General features: G+C 43.1%; 1 protein-coding gene across 3 annotated transcripts in view; it reads right to left on the bottom strand.

The window, feature by feature from the left end:
* Positions 1-24,162, bottom strand: part of ARID1B (AT-rich interaction domain 1B) — a 346,830-nt gene that overhangs the window by 100,376 nt on the left and 222,292 nt on the right. For all 3 annotated transcript variants that reach the window (XM_087817708.1, XM_087817709.1, XM_087817710.1), the window contains exon 5: positions 2,432-2,675. In XM_087817708.1, the coding sequence (XP_087673834.1) occupies positions 2,432-2,675 (244 nt within the window). The remainder of the gene's footprint in view (positions 1-2,431; positions 2,676-24,162) is intronic.

Below are 24,162 nucleotides of genomic sequence, written 5' to 3'. Positions count from 1 at the left end.
AATAGCCTCATTAAACACGGCAACTCATCACTGGAAACTGTATATACAGGAGCCCCCTTATCCACGGCTTTGTTTTCTGTGGGTTTTAGTTACCCGTGGTCAACCGTGGTTCAAAATAATGAAAGCTCCATAATCAAACAATTAACAAATTTTAAGTTGTGCGCCATTCTGAGTAGCCTGTTGAAATTGCCCTCTATCCCACTTTGTTCCTCCCCAGATGTGAGTCATCCCTTCGTGCACTGTCTACATGCTGCAGACCAGAGACAGGGAACATCTGGCTGGCAGGCCATATACAGCCCGCGAAATCATCTGGTCTGGCCCTGCCAAAGCAACTGCAGGAGGCACTCAAATTCAGTAAGTTCAATTAAATGTTTGACAAAATATAGCAGGCTAATTTTTAAGTTGATAATTTTGTATGGCCCATGAATATCCAAATGGCCCTTGGCAGAAAAAAGGTTCCCCATCCCCGATTTAGGTATTAGGAAAAGTCCTGTTGATCCAACTCAAAAAGGAGGAGGGAGTTTTCCTTTGAGAAATACAGCGTTTTACATACAACTTTCCAATGTTTAGGCAGATGATGCCTCAGAAACCTCTCAATGCCCAAAACTGCCTGCGGCGTTCTGAAACAGAGCAGTCACGGCTTTAAAAATGTCAACAGCAAGTAAGTCCAGGTTTTATTACAATTACCATGAGGACAAATATTTCTGAAAGAAAGGTAACATCGAAATGCCTTAATCAAAATGTGTTAAAATTATGGCTCTATCCAAAATATGGATGATTCTTAGAAACATAATATTTAGTCAAAACAGCAACTGCAGAAGCCCATGTGCAGCATGGTATGAACCAGATGCCCTTACTTGCCCAGAACCTCTCCCTGGTTTATACCTGTTGTCCTACTGCAATTACCAACAGCAGCCCTTACATGCTCAGGAGTGTCTCAGCTTAGATGGTAAGTTACAGTGTCATTCTAAATACATACAATTCTATAAAGCTCAAAACTAAAGAGAACTAATGATATGTACTCTATAAAAGTTTGTAATAAAATTCTTTAAAATCCTCCCAAACCAAAAAGAAGGAATGAAAACTATTTGGAGAACATCTGAGGCACAGGAGATGCGCAGGGCTGCAGAAAATGCCGGGCACGCAGGTAGATGCCCCACCACGGTGACACTGCACTTCTGAACCTGGACGGTGGGCTCCTGAGCACTCGTCTGACAGTCACGTTTCACAACCAGCACGTTACATACGTGCATATGTAAGTTCATCCTATGTAAAACATCCCATAATAAAGGTTAAAAAAAAAGGTATAGCCCTGGCCGGTGGCTCACTGGTTGGAGCATCGTCCTGTCCACCAAAAGGTGGAGGGTTCGATTCCCAGTCCGGGCGCACACCCAGGTTACAGGTCCTGCCCTGGTGGGGCAAACGGGAAGCAGCTGATTGATGTCTCTCTCTCCCCCTCCCTTTCTCTCTCTCTCAAATCAGTAAAATACACCCTCAGGTGAGGATTAAAAAAATAATAATAAAATAAAAGTAAAACATGTAAAATGGTAAAAAAAAAAAAAGGGGGGAGGGAACTACCATCCATGCTTTCAAGATAACAAACTATCAACAAATTCATCGGCAATCCAATATAACTTCTGATAGGTTAGTAGGGAGTGCTTTCCGGCAGCTGCCTATGTTTTGTTAGCAAAATTTAACCAGGAAAAAATGACATCTAGTCGGCTGGTCAAGGAGAGCATGCTGCTTATGGGCCTGCGGGAATGAAGGTCAGCCTGAGAAACACCGACAGGGATGAGGCAAATGACAGACAAACAGAGAAACACGCCGCAGCACCCAACACAGGAGGCAGGAGACCCAGAGGCAGTGTGACCACTGAGACAGCCCAGTCAAGAGATCCCTGGGACACAGGCTTCTTACATCAACATCAGAAGGTAATGTTTCTATCAGGAATGAGGTGCTGAGTTGTGCTGCAAATTAAGATACTGATAGTACAGATAGTAAATGTACTTTAGAAAATAACTGCCATGGTATAAATTCATAGAACCCTAAAAACTAAGGCCAATACTCATCAGCAATCTCACCTTAGTGGCACTTCTCAGCAGAGATCTTATTTAACGAATCAGTACAAAACATACGCTAAGAGAAAATACTCAACTTTCTGGTGTAAGTTTAGGTAAATGTGCAAAAGGAAGATTTCAGAGTGATTGGTGACTTGATTAATGGGGCATTTGCATTCATTAGTTGAGTATCTTTAGGAACTGGGACTCTTGCATGCTTTGGTGATAATTCATAGTTATGCTCCTAATACATGGTCCCATCACCAGATTTTTAAATAGCAAAAAAAAAGATAATGGAATGTATATTGCTATTGATGAACACTAGTTCTGAATTTACTTTGAAGTAAAATAATAATTACTTAGAAAGTGAATACCTGGAATACTTGCAGGAGAAATTGGGCCTGATCGTGACTGGTTGCTTCCTACAGGAGAGCCAACGGGAGAAGGTGATGGGCCCCCCGGGATGCTGGAGAGATGAGGGGATGCGTGAGGAGAGAAAGGTGACTGGGCCGGGTTGCTCTGATCCCCTTGGCTGCTTGTGGACCCGGAGGCACTGACTGCAGAGCTCAAGGTTGCTTCTGTTCCTGTGGGGAGGTCATCAATGGAGCCAGACAGGTCCTGCGAAAGAAAGGAGAAACAGCATGTGTTTATAGAGGACCACACATATTTGGACCAATACCCGATCAAAACCATTTGAAAATCATAACATCCCCTTCAGCAGTAAGTTTTTCTAGATAACACTAAAAATCCAGGGCATGGACTCTTGTTACTAGAAAGTTTTAATGAGGGCTCTCGTAAGTTGAACCCTATGATCTGATCTAAGAAGTAAACAAAGTTGTCTCCATGAAACCATCGCACAGCTTTGCTTTAAGCTGTCAGCCCCTAGTCCAACAACCCATTCGAAGAGCCACAGGAAACAGCAGTAGGCGACGACTTGCCATCTGAATGGAATACCTGACTCTTAAATGACCATGTCCCTGACTGAAAACTATAGGCTCTGGATCCTCTTTAGAAGTCAACAGTGGAGGATGGTTTGAATTTTCAAATGTAATAGCAGTCAAAATTTTAACCAATCCTTGTGAAAAATTACCAAATTTTAAGTAAAGGCATCAATGACATTATAACAAATTAGTGATATGTGCATTTTTATACGATACTGTGAAAATAAATCCCTCTGGAATTATGCTGGTAGAAATAATTCCTAATGGTATGCCTTCAATAACAATTTTAAGCTAAACACAATTTTTAATGCCATCTAATTTTTTCACAACATCCTCTAAAGCAGTTATTAAAATTCCCATTTTACAGATACAGAAACTAAAGCTTGGAGAGTTAGTTACTGTTGCAGGTCACACTACTGAGGACAGATGGCATCTGCTGAAGACGATGGAGGGAGGCTGAGGGAGGAGGAAGGAGGAAAGTCCCCACACTCATCAGAAGTGGAGGCAGGGGCCTCCGCGGCGCCACCAGCAGCTCAGCAAGGCAGGGCGGGCCTACGCGATGAGCGGCCTTCGTGTCACCGAGTCGGCAGCCCCGTGGAGGCCGAGAGTCAGTCAGTGTGAAAGAGGTTGGCCTTGATAACCTAGGACTAAATACTGCAGCATGGAGTCAGAAATACCACGGTCTACAAAGCAGCCTCCACGGCCGCGGCCTCTTCCTTAGGGGAATGAGGTGATTCGGGCCCAGCTTATTGCACGTGACGCGGCGTTCGGGGACCCAGTGTACAGGTGACCCAGTGTATGGCAGGAACTGTTCGAGCCCCCACAAGATGGGGCTGATCCAACACCCACATCCACCTGGGAAAGCACTGGGTGGGAGCCAGAGAGAGCTGTACGCTCTCTGAAGGCATCAAAATAGCCCAGGGAGCCCCGCGGAGGGTGGGTGGTGGGCCCCTCGCAGGATATGCTCCAATATCTAACAAACGTGTATCACCAAGAAACAGGCTCAATCAGAGAAAAATCATTTGGGGGGAATATGCTTCTTTAGAGAGAAAACACTGGTTGATAACTACATATAAAACCATTCTCTCCTATTATACTACATATGGAATTAAACATAGAAAAGACTTAATTAAAAAAATCATCAGATTCAATTTTTCAAGAAATCATTACTTGAAGTTAAATAATTTTATGCAAATCTTTTTTCATAAAAAAACAAATTGTTACTTTGAAATTTTTAAAACTCTCTGCACACACTATAAATGCCTTCCTTGTCTTCCCTTAAAACTCCACGTTATGGCTGAAGAAGTGACTCAGGTGGGTGTTGAGAGCGTCATTCAAGCCACAAAGGCATGGAAAGCATTTCTGCCATTCAACAAGCCGATTGAGGAAACACCGAGAGAAACATAGAAAAGGTGCTTTCCTGGTGTTCATGTGTCGCCAGGATTTCAGTGCTGACTCCACTCAGTGCAACAGAGGAGCAGTGAAAAGACATAATTTCTATATTACTGTTACTCACACGCGTAACTTTTATACGTAGATTATAGAGAACTGTTCCCGCCCTGCAGGCACTTAGGGTATCCATACGTATAGCTATTTTACAACACGTTACTAACGAAGTTCAGCAGTGGTTTAAACATCCAGCCTAGTTAACAAAGGAGCTCTGTAACTAATGCTCCTCGGGAGGACAATTGAGTCAGCAGGGCACCGGCTCCATTCTTTTATAAGTACCATCAGATCTATGGTGCCTGGAAGAACAGAGACCTCGCTGCATCTCATTCTAACCAAGGCACCTTCAAGCTACGCTGCTTCCATTTATCTTGCTGGAAAGCTGGCAGGTACGGTAATTGCAGGGAGGACTCTTTTAAGGGGCTGGAGCCCCCCAGCTTTCCTTACATCCTTCCTCTTCAGTGACGGAGTGATGGGGGAGGCAAAGACTCCATGGGCTCACACACAGTAAATTCAGTCTTTTACCATGACAATTTGATTTGGCAAAATCTTGCTAATAAGTTAGGTTTTCAATATCTGAAATCATTCAGAATACAAAATCCTTTCCAGCACACCAAAAATAATATATAACTCCTACTACTAATGGTACATTTATTTTTAGAAAAAAATCCATGCCTTAAAAAAAGGTTTTACTCTAAAATTTATTTTAAATCAAAGTTTTCTGCAAAGTCTTTTCTCTGTAACCATCATTCCTCCACCCTCTGCCCATGTAAAATTTTCATTCTAACCCAAGTGACAAGAGATTTCACTGGGCTTAGAATGAAATGTCACTGGGAGTAATAACAATCCTATCAGACTCTGACAAAAGAAACTTATGAATTAACACGGAGTACAAATATACATGTCTCTGATTCAATACAGTGGGGCAGGGTGGGGGAGGGCAGGGACACAGGAAGGTGTATGGAGTACGCCCCAAGAAGGAGCACAGGAAGAATTTTTAGAGATCTATCTATATATAAAATAGACATACGACATTCGGTCTAGATATTCTCTCATATCTACATATTGTCTATGATCCTCCCTTAAAATTTTACATGAATACATTATTGACTTACTACCTCAAAGACACCTTTGGTTTTGATAGTATTCAATTTATCTAATAAGTTAGCTTATTAAAGCATAAAATCAGTCACCGCTGGGGATGTCTTACTGTCCTAAAGAACTGGGAATAAGTTAGAAAATTTTACTCCCTTGCTTAATAAGTGGGTTTTTAAAAAAGCAAATCAACTTCAAAATATGCTGAGCTGTGGTACAGTCACTGGAAGAACGGCGAAGCCTCGCACACACCTGGGCATCTGCGCAGGGGTGTCCCGAGAGCACGAGGGTAAACACTGAATTAGAAACAGAGACACTGCAGCCAATGAGGCCAGTTCAGGTCTCCTGTTTAAGGGTTTTAATAGGATACAGTTAATGATTTCTCTTGTGACTTCCCACGGGTTTCAAGCACAGTTCAGTGGTCTTTAGAAAAGTCTCCCGGTCGTCTTCAGAAGCAGAAATAGCATCTCTTCTTCTCAGAATACTAAGTATGAAATTCAGGCGTGGAGTTTTCTTTTTCTCTCTCCAAGTAGGCCCCAACTTTCTGACAGGCAATGACCTGTTGTGCCAGGTATGGCACTAAAGAGAGGATAGATCTGACTGGTCACTGATGAATATCACTGGATTTATAAGCTTTACAGTAAAGTACAGCTGTGAACACTATACTAGTAAGCCAGCACATGTAAATATTTCTAAATATTTACCACAAATGCTGAGAACTAATGACTTTGCTATTAAAATTTAGCAATGAATTCTCAGCCCTCTGTTTCCAATTACCATCCCAGAGGCCAAACATCCAGTAAATATATCTTTATTGACTTCAGAGAGAAGAGGGGAGGGGGGGGAGGGGAGGGGGAGGGGGAGGGAGTCATTGATCAGCTGCCTCCTGCACGCCCCCAACTGGGGATTGAGCCTGCAACCTGGGTATGTGCCCTGACTGGGAATCAAACCTCGATCTCCTGGATCCTAGGTCAATGCTCAACCACTGAGCCACACCCCGGCCAGGCGAGATAGATAGTTCTTTAGAAACATACTGTAAAGTCACTTCATACCTTTCAACCTTACTTTATATAAACTATGACTTGCACATGTGATACATCTTGAAATTTATATTAGAATTGAGCCAATAATTTGACTGACATGTACACACAAAAGGAAAAAACCCTCACAGTAACTGTTTTAATTTCCATGATGTTTACAGGCATCTTTTCAGCATAAACCTATGTGTAATAGCGTATTTCAAGACACCCCAAAAGTGCCTGCTGCCTTCATTTGTCTAGACAGCAAATGACTTAAAAGCGTATCGTTCCTGTCTAAATGAATTTTAAAAATGCAAAGGCACAGAAACACAGAAATCTATGAAGAAAACCTTCTGAAGTACTAACTTTTAGGTCTTCAAACATCTTTCCAAGATGCTTTACATATCTTACTTTCTATTTAAATATGTGCAAATAACAAATATTTATCTTGTTACTACATGTGACATCATTACATGTGACAATATATGCAAGGCACAGCCTTAAGACGTATGAGGTCAACTGGAAAATAATGTTTGATATTAATTTAAAAATAGTCATAAGCTTCACAAATGACAATCTCATATCCAAAGCCAGGGATAACACAAGGAAAATCAATGAGTCAAATATTATTTTAAGAGAGGTAGCCAAAACCACTATTCTGGAAAACGGCCTTCACCTGACTCACTCGCATTCTTTCTCAAGCAAATATTCTGTTATGGGCACCTCATTTTAAGAGGACATTTATAGGATAGTCAGCTAAACTAATACTGTACAAAAGCAGGATTCAGAGTCAAGCATACTCTCACAAGCAAAAATTGTTATAATGATTATATTTCCTTTTATTTTTAATAATCAGCACCTAAAATAAAAGCTAGCCTCAAAGGTCCTTGGGTTAAATCTCCTAATGGAAAACGTGCTGCCATTCTAAATTTAGAATTGGTAAACAATATGAGTATGAAATATGCATCGTGTAAGGGAATGTTTTTCCATTGCACAGGCCTCGGGGGATTCTAAATTATTCTGTTTTTGAACTCTGCCCAGGGGGACGCTCCGCTCTTCCACTACTAACAGTCTTGATGGGTTATGTAGGCTGGGAGGAACCACACACAGGCCCTTAACACAGTATGGGCAGAAGTGAACTTAAACATAATTTGCTAAGGACATTTATTTATAGTTTTCTTTTGGTTGTATGGAATTTGGGATTAATGTGCATTTGGAAATAACACACCCTTCTGGTTACACTCTTAGGACCGCCTCGCAAGTGAGGACGACAAGCGGGATCAGGACACTTTTTAGCAACAACTGTGCAGCCACTGCTTTAAGCACCTTCTAAATAGCAGAGACAGGATGCAGTTTCCTACACGAGGACGAGGACGCTGCGGCATCCTGTTAGCTCTAGCTCGCTGCTCCTACTGGCCACAGTGTGTTACTGTTTTCATCGTCCAACGTAGTCACGACCCTTCCTGACCACAAGTCAAGGTCCAAGTCAGTGCTGGAAAACTAGAAAAGCCTCATGTGCGAATAACTGCTGGCCCTTTATTATTCCAGGAGCAATGGCAGTTTAAAGAAAACAGTCTGCTGGTGAAATTAAAGCTGCATGGGGTGTGGTGGGGACAGACATTTGTACTGAGGGTCACCCTTAGGCAGGCGACGCCCTATCGGAGGTTTGCAGGTGGAGCTGTGGGATGGGTGCGTGGGTAGGAGGGGGTGGGAAAAAGGCGGAGGGCAGTTTTTACATTGAGGTTGGCCTACAATACGTGACGTTGTACACTCAACATCCTCTCGCTGAGTCTCAGTGAGGAGACACAGACAGTGAAAGCAGACCTGCTGCGCGGGAGGAGCGAGCTGGTGAGCATCTCCGCCAGCCACACTGGCCCAGGGGCTGCTGACAGGCCCGACTGGGGGCGCAGATGTGCCCTTTGGGGGAGTGGTCAGGAGAGGAGCAGAGAGAACGTGGGAAGGCAGAACCACGGCGGGCAGGCCACTCGGAACGCGGAGCGAGGGCGCGGAAGAGGCCTCCTGAGGGCAGCTGGGGCGATCTCAATGCCGAGGCCAAGGAACATGGGCTTATGTTTTTAGGAACTAGGAAGCCAACAGAAGTCTAAAAGGCAAGTCTTAATATTACCAGAGAAGGAAAAAAATGCAGTGGGCGCGAAATCAGAAATGTTAAAAATTTAAAAGAAAAAAACTAACATGTTTTCAAGTGTCTGTGAACAAAGAATGCTTTAAACACAATTAAAATTATAGGTACCAGTTAAAAACAAATTTGTAAAATAATTTTTAAAATCTATGTATTTTTAGCATTATGTAAAATTTAACAAATGAACAATGACAATGAAAAGTGCTAAGTAACTAGAGGCCAGGTTAAATAGCAACGTGCTTTTAGACGGCAGTAATTTCCTGTGTCTATGTGTTCCTACTACGCATTTCAGGTACAGCAAGAATCAATGGGTAAAATGAGGAAAGATATATATCTTACCCTTAAAATAGCACAAGGATGTCTAAACCCTAATTATGAGTAAATTTCCCTTTAACTAGCTATCCCACTCCAAGACCCCTGGTGATGACTCCGAGACGCGCAGTTACACAGGGGAACCAGCGAGCGACTCCCTGAAGGCGGGACAGAGTTCAGCAGGCGGCGCTTTGAAACATCAACAGCAGCTGGGAAACGATGCCCACGGATGGCCCAGGCGCCGCGAACGGAAACTGACAAACCAGAGGGACCTGTAGGGATGTAAGGCTGCGCGGCCGTCTGCTGACACCAGGTTTTACTGCTGAAAGCGTATCGTAAATCCTCAAAACAGAGAAGCAATCAACACCGCCTTTTGCATCCCTCATGGTAAAAACACTACTGTTCACCTTCGGAATACAAAGCTTACCACGTAGCAATTCTGGAAATAAAACTTAAAAATAAAAAAGCATGAACCCTCAGGAGACATTTATTTCTTCAGTACAGAGCAATGAAATACTTTAAAATAGTAAGACCAACAGAAACTGCAAATAAATTACCAACCTAAAAAAAATAAAGAGAGAGAAAACCATACAACTCACAACCTGTACTGAGTCTACATGGAATAAAGAGAAGTTTTATTTGTAGAACATAACCTGGTTATTTTGACATTTTCCTCAGTCACATGAACCATATAAACGTACATACTTGTTCTACGTCTTTCACAGGACTTTTAAAAACTCATTCTTAAATGACTTTAGACCGACAGGAGTGGCAGACGTTCCCTTCGCCCGGCCTCCCTACATGGCGACATTTTACACCCTCCTCCCTTCCTTCTACATTACTTAGAATTCTCCTGTGAAGGAAAAGCTGTCCTGTGTCCATTCACATGATCACGACAATTATTTCTCTTACGTATGTTTTTTTGCAACTTAAGTTCCTTTATGAGATGATGAGGTGATGCTCTTAACGCTAAATGACAGTGATCCTCCCAACTGAGATATGGCTATAAAATACTGGGGAGAGAGCCGTGCCTCGCGCCCCGCAGCCCAGCTGGTGGAAATGCAGGTTGGCAGAGCCGCTCCCAGCAGCCGCCGGCAGGCACCGCAGAGCTGAGGACGGCCCGCCTCTGCCCGCACGGCCGCCCCTCGTTTACACCCGGGCACGTGAACGAAGGAGACACACACAGCAGCTGTTTCAGTGCTGTAACAGCAAAGCACTGGAGAGAATCTAATTTTTCTGCAAAATAAAATATCTAGAGATGTATTCAGAAAGTGGGATACTATACAGCAGTGAAATGGAACGAGCTAGAACTAAAAACATAAAAAGGAATCTCATAAACAATGTTGAGAGAAAACACCCCCCCCCCCCGGCCACATGTAACTAATGCAGGAAAGGAGGCGGACACGCAGGGGGACACGCGGGTGCGCTCGGGCCCGGCCGGCGGAGGCCGAGGCCGGGCGGGGAGAAGGGGCCGCGGGCAGGCAGGGTGGGGGCGCCGTGTCCCGGGCCCGCCGGGCCCCCAGGCTCCCGGCACCACGGCCGCCGCGGGCCCACGCGAGGCGGCCCACGCGCCGCTCAGTGCCCGCCGCCCGCCCGCGGCCCTCCGGGCGCTGCTCCCCGACACGCCACCAGGACGGCCCCAGGTTCCTCCCTGCGCCGCCCGCGCCCGCGCCCACGCCCACGCCGCGGGAGTGCACCGCGGGCCGGGCCCCTGCGCCAGCGCGAACTCGGGGAGACGGACGCTGCCCCAGCTTTGCCACCGAACAGGCGTGGGAGGCACCCCACCTCCCGCGCGTCTCCTTCCGTCCGTAAAGGGGAGGGCGCTGCGGGGCTCACGGGGGAGCCACACGGACGGGCCCCGGGGCTCTCGGGGCCAGGCCTCGCCGTCAGCCGCGGGCTGCACGAGGTCGGGCGGCGGGGGCCCGCGCACCGGAGGGCCGCCCGGTTCCCGAACCCGGGATGCCGACCGGGGCTCCGCGTGAGGCCCCGCACGCAGGCCGTCCGAGTCCCGGTCCGCGCGGGGCGGGCGGCGTGAGCTCCGTCCTCGGGGCAGCCGCGCTGCTGCGGACAGAGGCTCCGCGGCGTTTCCACCCACCCACGGGCGAGCGCCCCGCTCCCGTCGGGGAGACGCCCACGCCGCGCCCTTAGGAACCGCAGAGGCCCGGGCGCCGCAGGAGAACGCGGGGGACGTCCCTGCACTCTGGCCGCCGCCGCCGCGGATAAAGCAAGCGACAAGGACACCGTGGAGATCACTTCCACGCAGGACGGGGCTACGTCCCGGTGCTGCCACGTATTAGGCACCGGCTTCCGATCGCTCCTGTTTTAAAGAACAAGTTAGAAATGCGACGGAACAGCAGTGAAATAAGGACTAAGGCCGCGTAACTCAAATCCAGTTTCCCCCTTAAATGAACATCCCTTTGTAACACTGCCCCAAACCCCACAGACAAGGGTTATTTCGCTTCAGTATTTAGAGATTTGAAGATAGTGTAACATTATCTTGTGAAAAATAGGAAGAAATAGTGTAATGGGTTCAACGTACTAAAAGCTGAAATTTTTATATTTTCATAGAAATCATTTTTAAGAATTCTAAATTCTTTAGGAAAAAAGTAGAGAATCCAGAAATTTTTTACATGACTATCCTGACTAGATTACAAATGGGAATGTTTTTTATTTTATATTTTTAATGAAATTCAACACATTCAATACTCCCCCCGCTCCCCGGCATCAAACTTAAAAAGGTGCACTTTTCTTAATTTCGTTTATGATTCAGACAACTTAGAAGTTTCCCAATGAGTTGCTTTTCATCTTTGTACAGGGCAGCTGGTCACCTAACACCTGAAGCGCTAGCACTGCAGCGAAATTTTACGTAATAATTTTTCCTAAGAGCATGTAACCATTTTATAACATACTACTTCAAACACTACTTCTCAAAAAGGGGTGGTCATAGACCTATCCAGGGTTTCAGAAGGAAATGGTCAATACCGATGACAACGACAGTGGGATCAGTAAGGGCCTGACTCGGGCACTGACGTCCAGCATGCTTTACATGCAAGCACACTGCCTCTCAGCAGAGCCATCTGTGCACCACGCAAGGGTGTCGCTGTACCTCACACTGGCAAGTGACTACCCAGGTGCCTAGAGCATGTTCCGGGCCCACAAGAAGAACAGTTTTCTCTGCCAATCACTGTGGTCCATACAAGCAGTACCAAAGACAACCAAAGCAAAGTGTAGGGTTCCACACGGTGGAAGGGCAAAATTCACACTTCTTGTGCCTTCTGAAACCTTTGAACCGGGGAGAGATGTAAGTAAACTGACTTGCAAGCACATCCCATTATTTAATCCCTCTTTATCCCAAAGAGTCTCAGAAGAAATAGAAGTCACATGCCTACCAACACTTTAGACAGAACCCAATGTGGACTGTTACTCTGCCGCTGTGCAGCACCGACGCAACAGGACAGTCGGCACCACGGCCCACCACCGCTCTCGGCTTAGGCAGGCGCCCACGCTGAGCAATTCCACATGGAATACTGTGCTCCAGGGGCTCCTTCTAAGAGCTCATAGTCAAGATTATTGATTTTCTTTTACGTCCAAAGAAAATTACAATTTTTAACGTAATTCTCTTTGTAAATGGATGCTTCTAAGTTTCCTGTTTCATTGGATATGGTAGAAGGAAGCAAACAAGAGTACACAGGGACTTAAGAGTATCGAAATGGAGTTGAAATAATATCCAGAGTATTACAGAATTATAACCTCAGGTGCAGTCACTCTACTGCACTCCCTTTAGCCCTGAGATCGAGGAACCCATGAGATCATTTAGGAGCCACGCTAGTCCATCAGGTTGAACAATGTGGTATGACTGTCCATGATTTGTCCGCTATTGAATATACCTGTCTCTCCCTGCCTTTCTGTATTCTGTCCGTTTCGGAATTTTGCAACACTGCTTAGCAGTAGATAAGACACTGTATTAAGGAAAAATGAATTCTGGCTCTAGGAATAAAAGCAATATATTTTTTAAAAGCAAGTATATAAAGATTGGTGAAAACTATTTACGAATTAAATAAAAGAGGAGTGAAGGAAAATGTAAAACTACAACAAGCACAGCAATCTGTTATGGGCTGAATGCGTGCCAATTTGTGGGCCTCGGGGCTCGGTAGGATTTCTCTGTACAGTGCCAAACTCCAACAATATTGTTATGGTTAGAAAGGAATTTCTCACAGGAGCTAACAAAGGCAGAAGGTCATAAATAAACCCAGCAGGATTGCCTTGTCAGTTCTCATTATTAGCGCTGCAGGCACTTGCTTTTCTATGGGCTCCTTACAGGTTCATTTAAGTGTAAGAGTTCCTCCTTGAAAATTCACATTCTCATAAATAAAATGGTTCTTAATCTGGCAAAGAAAAATACTGAAGTAAGAAATAAGTAAGCAAGTACATAAATATATAAAGGACAGAAGCATGGCAAACAGCAGGGCTTAGCCTGACATCTCTGAGAACTGGTACCTCAATTCCTGGCCTTGGTGCCCCAGCAATGACCACAGAACGCTCTGCCTTGTCACCGCAGCCCCATATGCAGACTTGTATCTGGGTAGGAAATGGAGCTGAGCCCCTAAACTGATGTTGACATGTGTTATAAACTGAGGAAACACAGCTGTGTGGTCATTACTGAAATTACGAAGTGGCATTCAGTGTTAACTTATTTTACTGAAGATTTTTAACTAGTAAACAAAAAGAGATGTACAAGCCTATTAATAATGATAGGAGGAGATGTTGATTTTTAGCAAGGAAAAAATAGGAATATATTATTGGGTCTTCATAGATGGACATTACCTTTTGCATCTCTGAGCTCCTATCAATGCCTCTTACAGAAAAGAAGATTTAGTTTTATAATATACTAAAAAAGATGCAAACCTCAATTCTTTCTCAATTTCACGTCCTTGTATTCTAAGAAGAGCAGAGAATATTAAACATCCACTTACTCAAACTCAGATATTAATTACGAAGAGAAAAGATCCGATAAACTTGATTTCATTTACTACTAATTCAAAACTAAAATGTTCTTTTCTTTTTTTAAATCCTAACCGAGGATATTTTTTCCATTGCTTTTCAGAAAGACTGAGGAAGAGAGAGAGAGAAAGAGAGAGAAACATCAATGTGAGAGACACATCGACTGGTTACCTCCCACAGGAGCCCTGACTGGGGATTGAGCCTACAACTGAGGTATGTGCCCCTTGGCTGAAATCGAACCCGGAACCCTTTAGTCCTAGGCCCGATGCTCTAGGGCTATACTTTTTTTCAGCATCAAGAAAAACTTATTTTATGGTATCATCTATTTTCCTTAAAAAAAGAAAAACAAAATGAATATTTTAAAGTAATACAGCTCAGTATTCTTAAAAACAATGAGAAACACATCAGAAAACAAAACAGAAAATACAAATCCTGAGTAAGGCCACTATTCAGAGCTGACTAAATTCTAACATTTTCCATATTCCCGTCTAGTCTTTTTCTTAAGTGGCAAAGCAGTGTTATCTTTAAAAGCATGGTATGTATGCAAATGTAAATAAGGCACCAGCTGAGATACTTGCCATCCTCTATCAAGAAAATGAACATTTTGTTTCCCAGATGATCTTCAGTTTTCTAAGTTGTGCATTTTTAAATTTAACTGTAAATTTAACAATATATAATAAGTGTCTCACATCACCCCTTTTCCAAGGAACAATGGTATTCTCAGGGGCCAGGGCATGGGACAGAGTTTGTGCAGTTACTTCGTCAGTACAGAAGCTGGGCTAAGTAAGTGTGGTGTGACAAAGAAAGGTGTGTGTGCAGGATTCCTTTCCCTGGCCCTCAGCCTCCCATTACCTACCTACACTCGTGATTACTGGTGTGGAGCTGATGCTGAATTCTTCAGAGAAAATTCTCCACGTTTGCTTTAGACGCTGGCAAACAGTCTATGTTCTCAATACCCAAACAGGGTTGCCCTTGGATAACAACATCACTGGTGCAAGGAACATGAATAGATGCTGAAAAGACGGAGTTTAAACCGACACAGGCCTCACTTTACACTGGATTGCAGGAAAGGTGAGCTCTTCTAGAGAACATTTCCACAGCCAAGTGACTGCGTTAACTGCAGACTATACAAGAAATTGCGGTGTGAAACCCGCAACGGGTGGCGAGCATCACATTACAGTTCTTGATTAGCAGCTTTCTAATCAGGTAGATAGATCATGGCTGACAATGTTAGATCCTAAAAAAGTCCTCAGGAATTTACTACTGAATATTCTCTCAACAGTAATAAACAGTAAAAACCAGGTTCCCAAATGTGACACAGGTAGACATGAATAGCAAATAAAAAATAAAATGAGCTATTTTTAGACTTCAACAGCTAACCCACACTAGTAGTAACCAAACTATTTCTCACCAATTTTCAGAGTTGTTTAACAGATGTTAACGGGGCTCATACCTAGTATTTCAAGTAGAAACATACTAGAAGATAAATATTAGAACAAGAAGGGAGAGCAATAAAATAAGTCATGGGGATGAAACGTATAGCACTGTGACTACAGTTAATAATATTTTATTGAATATTTGAGTAGATATAAGATCTACTGTAAAAGAGTTTATCACAAGAAAAAATTATGTAATAATGTATGGTGATGGATGCTAACTAGACTTACTGTGCGGATCATTTCACAATATATGCAAATATAAAATCATTATGTTGTACACCTGAAACTAATATAATGTTATAAGTCAATTATATCTAAATAAGAAACGTAAAAAACAAACCAAAAAAGTGGGGAGAGTGAAGCTTGACTGCCTTGAAAGAGAAACACAGTGAATTATTAGGAATGGTACAGAATTTTCAGAACCAAACAAAGCCACAGTAAACATTTCCTCCTGTCCTGTGTTTCTAAAATGCAAAACTGAGGTCCAGAGAGGCTAAATTATTTATATGGAAAATATGCACAGGTTCTACGGACACAGATTACATGAGAATGCACTTTTCTAGGCATGTTCATTAACATAAGCACTGATACTGATAGCCTCATCCGAGAGTTCAAAGGACAGAGTGTGTGAAGGTGTATGTGTTTGTTTGTATGTGTGTGAGTATGTGCACGTGTCACACATGCACTGTTAGTGAGAACGCACATTTATCTACTTAAGTGCATTTTCCAATAGCTATTATTCCACACTACATATCTAGGTAGATGACCATCTCCAAATACCTTGTTTCACTGAGTAAATAAGAACATGACTTTGTAAGTGATAAAAGGAAGAACCACCATGTGGCAGAGATGTCCCAGTGTGGGCAACAGCAGGACACAACTTAATAGGTCCTGTGGTGACTTACAACAGATCTATTATTTTCTCATTTCTACCCTTGGTGTGCTTCATACAATGCTTTTCTAGCTCTCCAATTTCTTGGACACACAAATGTCTTCACTCCAGTTCCTGTGGGTGAGTCACAGCAGCTGCCACACACAGGCCCATAAACCAAGAGACCATAAAGTGGCACACCAGGGGACATCTAACTCCCACAGGCACAGAGAGAACATCCACGTCCTCTCACCTTGCAACCTGCTCTGGGCAGGACACCCACTTCCAACCAGCAAAGGACCTCATGGTTAAACTCGAGGAATCCGAATCGAAATAAGGTCAATGCGTTTTATCACTGAAACTGATGACGCATCTCATTTTTCATCCTGTCTGCTGAATACCCACGGACTCACAAGAGTAAAATAAGGGAAGCAAATTGTAAAGACCGACTGTTGTGTGGAGCCATCCTCCATGAAGTACACCATCTGTGACCTAGCACAGTTCTCAACCCACGATGGATTGATCCCCAGTGCAACTCGATATGAGAATCTATTTTAGAGAGTTCTGAAGTATCTGTAATTGGGGTACAGCGCATAAATGGAATTTAAATTCCTGAGAACAGCGGAATTAGCTGTACCTAGGGCCATGTGTAAAACCAAATGACACACAGGACACAAAGACAGGTCAAACAAGGGGGATAAGGAGGAAATGGGAGAAGTCACAGGAGGCGAGAGAGCATAAGTAGGGCCCAACACCCACCGTAAGCGTTTAAGCAGTTTCTGGATGAGAGACCTGTGAGAACAAAACAAGAAAAGCAGACAAAGCTTTGGGCAGATCCGGCAAACAGTAGAGATTTAAGACTTGAGCTATCACAACCAAGCCGATCAGCTAACTTTGGACTGGGTTACAAGTGTCATGAACGAGGTTTGGAAGAGTGAAAATTAAAACAAAGACACTTCACTCTGAACAACAATATACACGAAACAGCAGAAGCCCTGCGAAGGATGTTTCTACGTGATTAGGGAAACTTCACCTTAGTATCACAGATGAATGCAGCCGAAGCTTTCCAGAGACACGGCTGCCTCAATGCTTCAAACAAGGGCGGGGCAAAGCAGGTTTACAGTTCTGAGCGTGTGAAACAGGTTATCCTTGTATCTTTACTTATTAATTATTGTATTATTTTCCACACGAACAATTGTAGACCTACTTTTTCCTCCCTATACATGAAAAACAATTATTACTGTTCAGCAGATATACCTAAAGTTACCTTCAACGGCAAGTCAACTCCCAGGCTAGCCATATCTCCCATACCAGACCAGCTGTACTGATCTATGTCAAGTAAAACTATTAATCTATGAAGGGCCGATCAGCATTAGAAAAAAACCAGAGTCGCACAGGTTCTACAGACAAAGCTGAGGAGAGGAATCCAGGCAACGGTATCAAAGGTAATTATACAACAGGCAGGGGATGCCTCGTGGAGACGGCGCTGTCTGGCTCTCCTGGCCCGAGACGGCGGAACACTCTCATCAGTCAACCCTCCTGCATCTGGATGCCATACTCACAAAGCGACCTCTTCCTGCCCAGGTCCGCCACCAGGAAGACCCTGCCTTGCCAACTAGGCGGCCACTGAGTCTTCCCCAGAAAGACAGTTCACCCATCTCTTGGTATCTTCTTGTAAAATTACTTTCTGAGCATTGCAGAAGAATCAGACCTGGACTTAACATGTGCTAAGGTGATGTCATCTTGTGACGAACCATGAAAGAGGAACCTTTCCCTAGCAGCACCCTGGCCATCTGGAAGATGTACCCGCTGGTATTAACTCCACACAGAAACCACTATAGGAAGTCTTATTAGAAGTACATTTAATAAGTTTAACATTTTATTTTGCTAACTCACACACACCTGGTAAGTTAGCACACTGCTCTCGCACACACACGCTTCCCACAGTGATAGAGAATGAAATTCACTTCCTACAGGAAAATCACTAATAGCACAAGCACCTAAAAATCTCTAACAGAGAATGAAGTGGCACCTGTGATTAGCATCTTCGTGTCTAGAAAAATGCTGGCTCTTTATTACCAGCCACGTCAAGTATCGGTCACCTAACCTCAAAGCCTATTTTGTCATTTGCAAAAGTGCATGAAGCCAGCTGCCTCCTCGGGGACTGTGGAAGACAGGAAGCACACGCAAAGTCCCTATCTGAGTGCCTGGTACACGTGCTGCTCGTAAGCATCAGCTCTCACCCACTTCTACCCTCATGAAGTATCCAGTACTTCACACTGGCATGAGAAGGGAGCCATGGCTCACCCACTGGTACCCGCAGATACATGGTCTAGGGGCAGTTGAGCGTAATCGGCTAAAATTCAAGTGTCAAAACAGGAAGAGCTACCATATGAAACAGTCTCTGTACCCTTCAAACCCTAGAGTGAGGATGGTCCAGGTGGACCTGTCCATCCTCATTTTGAAACGAAACACATTTCTTTACAATGTATTTCAAAACATTATCAGATTAACAGATGCTTGTATAAAACGACAAACGTCACGGAAGGAACAAGATGAGAGAGCCTTGATCAGACACTTAGCGGTTTCTCACGGCACCCCCTTCACATACTTTCTGTGACATACCAGAGAAAGAAAGCTCTAAACCCAAACTCATGTCTACAGTAAGTCACAGGGATTAAAGGAGGAAATAGGAAAGGCGAGCCAGTTCATCACGGCCACGCTGTCAGACACTGGGTATCTCCCAAAAGTGACAGTACACACAGGCTCTCTCTAAGCTCCTTCCACGTCACTGTCATGTGGCTCCCCCCCCCCCCCCCGTGTGCATTCGCTGCTGGGAAACTTCCTATGGCTCTCTCATAAATACCTTCCCACCTGCAACACGTTGCTGGGCTGGCGAGGCTACAGCCTAGATACTTCAGTGTCATTGTCTTTAATTGGATTGTCCAAAAAACAAAAAAGATTTTTATGTGTTGTAAAAAAAGTGCAGAAAGGGTTGTATCAGCTTCCTTTTCATTTTTGGACTATCATTTAAGGACCTACAAAGCAGACACTCTGAATGGGAGGACTGGGGTTATCAGGTAAAATACAGGATCCCAGTTAAATTTGTATTTCAGACAAAAAACAAGTTGTCAGAATTAAGTATGTGCCCTGCAATATTTGGAACATACTTATACTAAAATTTTATTGTTTCTTTGAAATTCAAATGTAACTTAATGATCTGGATTTTCCTGTTTGTTTTATTCTGGATCTGGAAACCCTTGGATAGATGGATGGAAAAAGTCATAATAACCAGGAGTTCAAATACCTAAGCCCAGCGCCTAGATCCACCACCCGCTGTGTGATGTTAAGCTGGTGACTTGACACTTCAAATCTTCTGTGTCGTTTTCTATGAAATGGGGTGATACCTGCCACAGCTACCCTGGCAGGATGACATGAGACTTAAATAACGATACAGCAGCAGCAACAAGCACACAGTACTTACATGCTATGCACTCTTCTACATGCTTTATGTGACAAATTCACCCAAATTTAAAACTTTCTGAGGTATTTACTACTATTATTCCCATTTAAAATTTTACTTTTATATATTTTCATTATTCAAACAGCTAACAATGCTAATTCAAATGCAGCCAGGCCCCAGAGTCTGTGCTCTTAATTTACTGATGTAAAAATAAAAACATGACAAATGTATGCGAAAAGATACACAAATAGAAGATGTTCTTACTACTGTTAAAGAATTAGAGGGAACTGGACTGGGGAATATAAATACGAACTTTAGGAGGGAGAGAGACCCACCCTCGGCTGTCCAGAGGCATCACCCGCAGCATGCGGGTGGGGCTCCACTCTGCAACACTGTAAAGGCCAAAAATGAGAAAGACCAGCAACTCCATGGGGGAGACACTATAAAAGATCATTTATGAGTTAACTAACCATAGACGGACAAAATTAACCTTGGTGTGGACAAAGGACTTGTTGAGATGGAGGAAGGAGAGAACTCAGAGAAGCAGAGAAGAGCAAAAGTGGCAGGGGGTTAAGGGCTGAATAAAAAATGTGTAACATCAGCCATAAGCAGATACCCATTACCATCTCAGGACTGTGAATGTGCACTCAGGCAGCACGTGGGGCCACTGAATGTGGTCAGAAAATGGGAGAAATGGAAAAATAAATATTTCAGATTTTGCTTTAAAGATATTAAAATACTTTAAGTCTTTATTTGTAAGCTGCTTGACACTTTTTTGTTGTGTGTGAAATTGTTTTTAATGAAAAACATTGTTTAAAAGAATTACTACCAAAACAAATGAATATTGGAAAATGGTTTCTTTCTTTCAATGACTTCAGAACTCAGGATTTTACATTTATTAATAAAAGCATGTAATGCCTGTGTTCGTACAGAGAGAGCGCATTTGGTAAATTGTTCTTTACACCAGGTATATATATGTGTAATGCATTCTACTGCGAAGGAAAAAGTGAACGCCCTCTGCTTTAACATTTGTTTCTGAATCTAAAGCTGGCATGCACTGTACATGATTTACTTTAAGAACTGTTTTTATCAACTGATGGTTGTCTTTATAGATGTACTTATCAGGCTTCTGTTCACTGTTAGTATCTAGACAGTTTGGCAGCAAAGTTCCTGTTTCATTAATTACATTCTTTTCCAAAAGTTCACCCTGCCTGTGTGTCCAGGTAATTGCAATTAAGTCAGGAATCTGGTAATTAGAAATTCAAGTGCCCTGCCAGGAACAATACCCGTCCTCTTGAAGCGCTGCCCACAAGACCTAATCCACTTGGAAAGGACAGACACTGATGGGAAGTGGCGGTGTAGATGCTGATTAAGCAACAGGCATGGAAAGGAACGTCTCCCTTCACTGCTCTCCCTAAAACCAAACACATTATATCTCATTTAAATTCCTATAAATCATTTTGTGAATTCAGGAACAGGTAGGGTAGGCAAAAGCAGAATCACTGATACTCAAAAAAGGTTGTGCTCTCTCTTACAAAATCTTTCCAAGATAGGAAGGGGACTTCAAGGCCACCAGGCCCAGCCAGGCAGCAGAATGAGGTGCACAAGAAATTAAGGTCCACTTATATCTTGCTAATCACTATATTCCCAGGCTTCCAGAAGCCCAGCCCATTGACAGTAATTCATAAATGTTGAATGAGTCCTAGAACCTGCCAACATTCCAACCCCAGGAAATATTTTGTAACATACAAGAATAAACACTTCTTTCACTTACCAATTGACTAATTTCCATTAAATAAATCAGATTCTATCTTCAACAAATCTCATGTTACAGTATACTATGAATATTTACAAACAAATTCAGTGTGTCAGGCAGGAAAGAAAAAAAACAAATGTGTAACTCTTAAACTATCTCTTTAAAAAGCAATGACTCTGGCTGATTATTTTATCTAAACCATTTTCTAGCTAATGGAGTTATTTCACCAGTTTCTTTTATTCCTGACATCACATAAATTTATTATGTAACAAGCTGCTATAAATAATAGTACAAAACTTTTATTTATACAACAATGTACTATTTTCCAAGCACTCACATTTTCTCATTTGACTTTAAAAAGCTAAAGATATAAAACTAATCAATATCTTTTCAAATCCAGTCTTTCTTATACCAAGAGACATTGTTGACAAATTTTTAAAAATTGATTTTGAAAGACGGGGGGGGGGGGGGGGGGGAGTGAGAGAGAGAGAGAAACATGGATCAGTTGACTCCCACATGCACCGTAAGCAGAGACTGAACGCACAACCTGGGTATGTGCCCTGACCTGGAACTGAATCCACCACCAGACGACACTCCAACCAACTAAGCCACACCAGCCAGGGCTCTTGTTTTAAAAGAAAACCCCATTTCCAATCTGTGGCGCCTTTGGTCATAACTCCTCATACTGGGACGTGAGGGGACATCTAAGCAAGGCAGTCAGGGCCCTCCAACCTCTTTCCTACAGAAGTCACTGCCCCAGGCCAACCTGTCTCTTCCCGCCCGCCTCTTCGTGAGGCAGCCTCTAATGCTAATCAAAGCTGTATCTCCAGGTCACACTGTGCTTTCCAAACCCAGAGCTTTGTGTCACAGTAACCATTTTGCACGTGTCATGTGCTGCACGGGGTCCCTTGTCTGCGACTGCACTGGCCACATCCCATCATCCAGGTGTCCCCAGTATCCGCACAGGGCACTGCATGCAGCAGCTGTCTGCCCTCTGATCGCCGAGGCCTGCTCCTACTGAACACCATGCCATCAAAAAGGGTGGCCTTCGGAGTGGCAGGAAATAAACAGCCTAGCACAGGGATCAGGATGAAGTAGTCAAAAGACAGTTGCTAGTAACACTTTAGTAAGAAATCATTCGGGTATGCATCTGAGCGTATCTTAACTTCCTAGGCCTGCTGGAAGCGCGGGGGCTGCTGGCGCAGAGAAAGCGCGGGGGAAGGCGGGACGATGGCTTCACCACTATAGCCGGCACACGTGGTGTTTCCCTGCCATATTATGCCGCTGCTTTTCTTAAATGTGGTATAGTTCTTATAGTCATGTGTACCCTCCCCAATTAAAATTCAATAATTCTGCAAAAGAAACAAAATTAATTAGCAGTTTTCATGCCTACATCAGTAATTCCTCTGTAATTAGGAAGGCATCCCATTCTAGTTATGGAGCATACTGATGCTATCATCAGCCCTAAAAAATTAATGTTTCTAAACTTTTATTTGATTCTAGAATTAAGTACAGTAAATATTTAACTACTTTTTAAAATTAAAGTATTTGTCACATTTTCAAAATCTGGGTAAAATGAAGAAATCATTAGGTTTGCTTCACATCTGCCTGTTTATAAATTTTTGGCTCAGTGAAATTCCTCCACAAAAGGATTTAAATCAAGTACACAGAAATTCTATTTTAAATAACATTATTTTTCTCTAATGTAATTCTGAAAATCAGTATTGGTAAAGGTAAATTCAAAATATCTTTATGTGGGTACAGAATTTTAAGAGGATAATGTTGATTTTTAAAAAAGACAAAAGGTAGCATGGATTTTTTATACATTACGTTGTATCTGAGACTGATCCACACAATTTGTAAAATTATATATATGTACAACTCTTTAAAAATAACAAAGAATTGAAGTTCAAAGCCACGTTTCTCTTTATATACTTTAAATTTGAAAAGATCACGATGATGATTTTTAAGTATATTGTTAAGAGAATTTTTTTTCTTAGCATTTCCAGTCTATACACCTAACTAGAACTGCCAGAGACTTCATGCTCTACAGTTGGCATGTCTTTGAGAAATTCCTGAGACCTTAACCAAACATATCTACCAGAAACTAAGACCATCAAACCCTGTGACATAAGCCCTGGAAACAGACAGGCAGTGCCTTCTCCAGCCACCCCAGAAGCGCACCAACTGCACAGAAGGAGCCTATAGCCAGAATGACCTCTCTGCTCTAGAGCGAAGCCTCAGGAGCTCACACTAAGAGAAATAAAACTGCTGTCATGACGGATAGCTCTGTTAAAGGTGCTTATCATTTATTTTCAATGCTGTCAGTCAAACATGTTCTATATTTCCCAGTTTCATTTTTCCAGACTGCATTTAAAACAAGGATACTTTCAGTACGTATAAAAACTACCCTTTCATCCCTAGAATCTGAAAGCAAATGTGAATCCGAAGCTGTGGTGGGCAGAATTCTAGGATGGCCCCAAGGTTGCCAACCTCTGGGGCACACTCTGCATCATTACCTCCCCTTGACTATAAGACAGTGACTATGATAAACAACACTCCTGTGATTATGTCACATTCTAGGACTAGGCAGATTTTGAAGATGTAATTAAGGCCCTTAAG

Source organism: Miniopterus natalensis, chromosome 5 (assembly GCF_054644295.1).
Source record: "Miniopterus natalensis isolate mMinNat1 chromosome 5, mMinNat1.hap1, whole genome shotgun sequence".
Classification (NCBI taxonomy): Eukaryota; Metazoa; Chordata; class Mammalia; order Chiroptera; family Miniopteridae; genus Miniopterus; species Miniopterus natalensis.
This window is presented reverse-complemented; position numbering and strand designations above follow the sequence as displayed.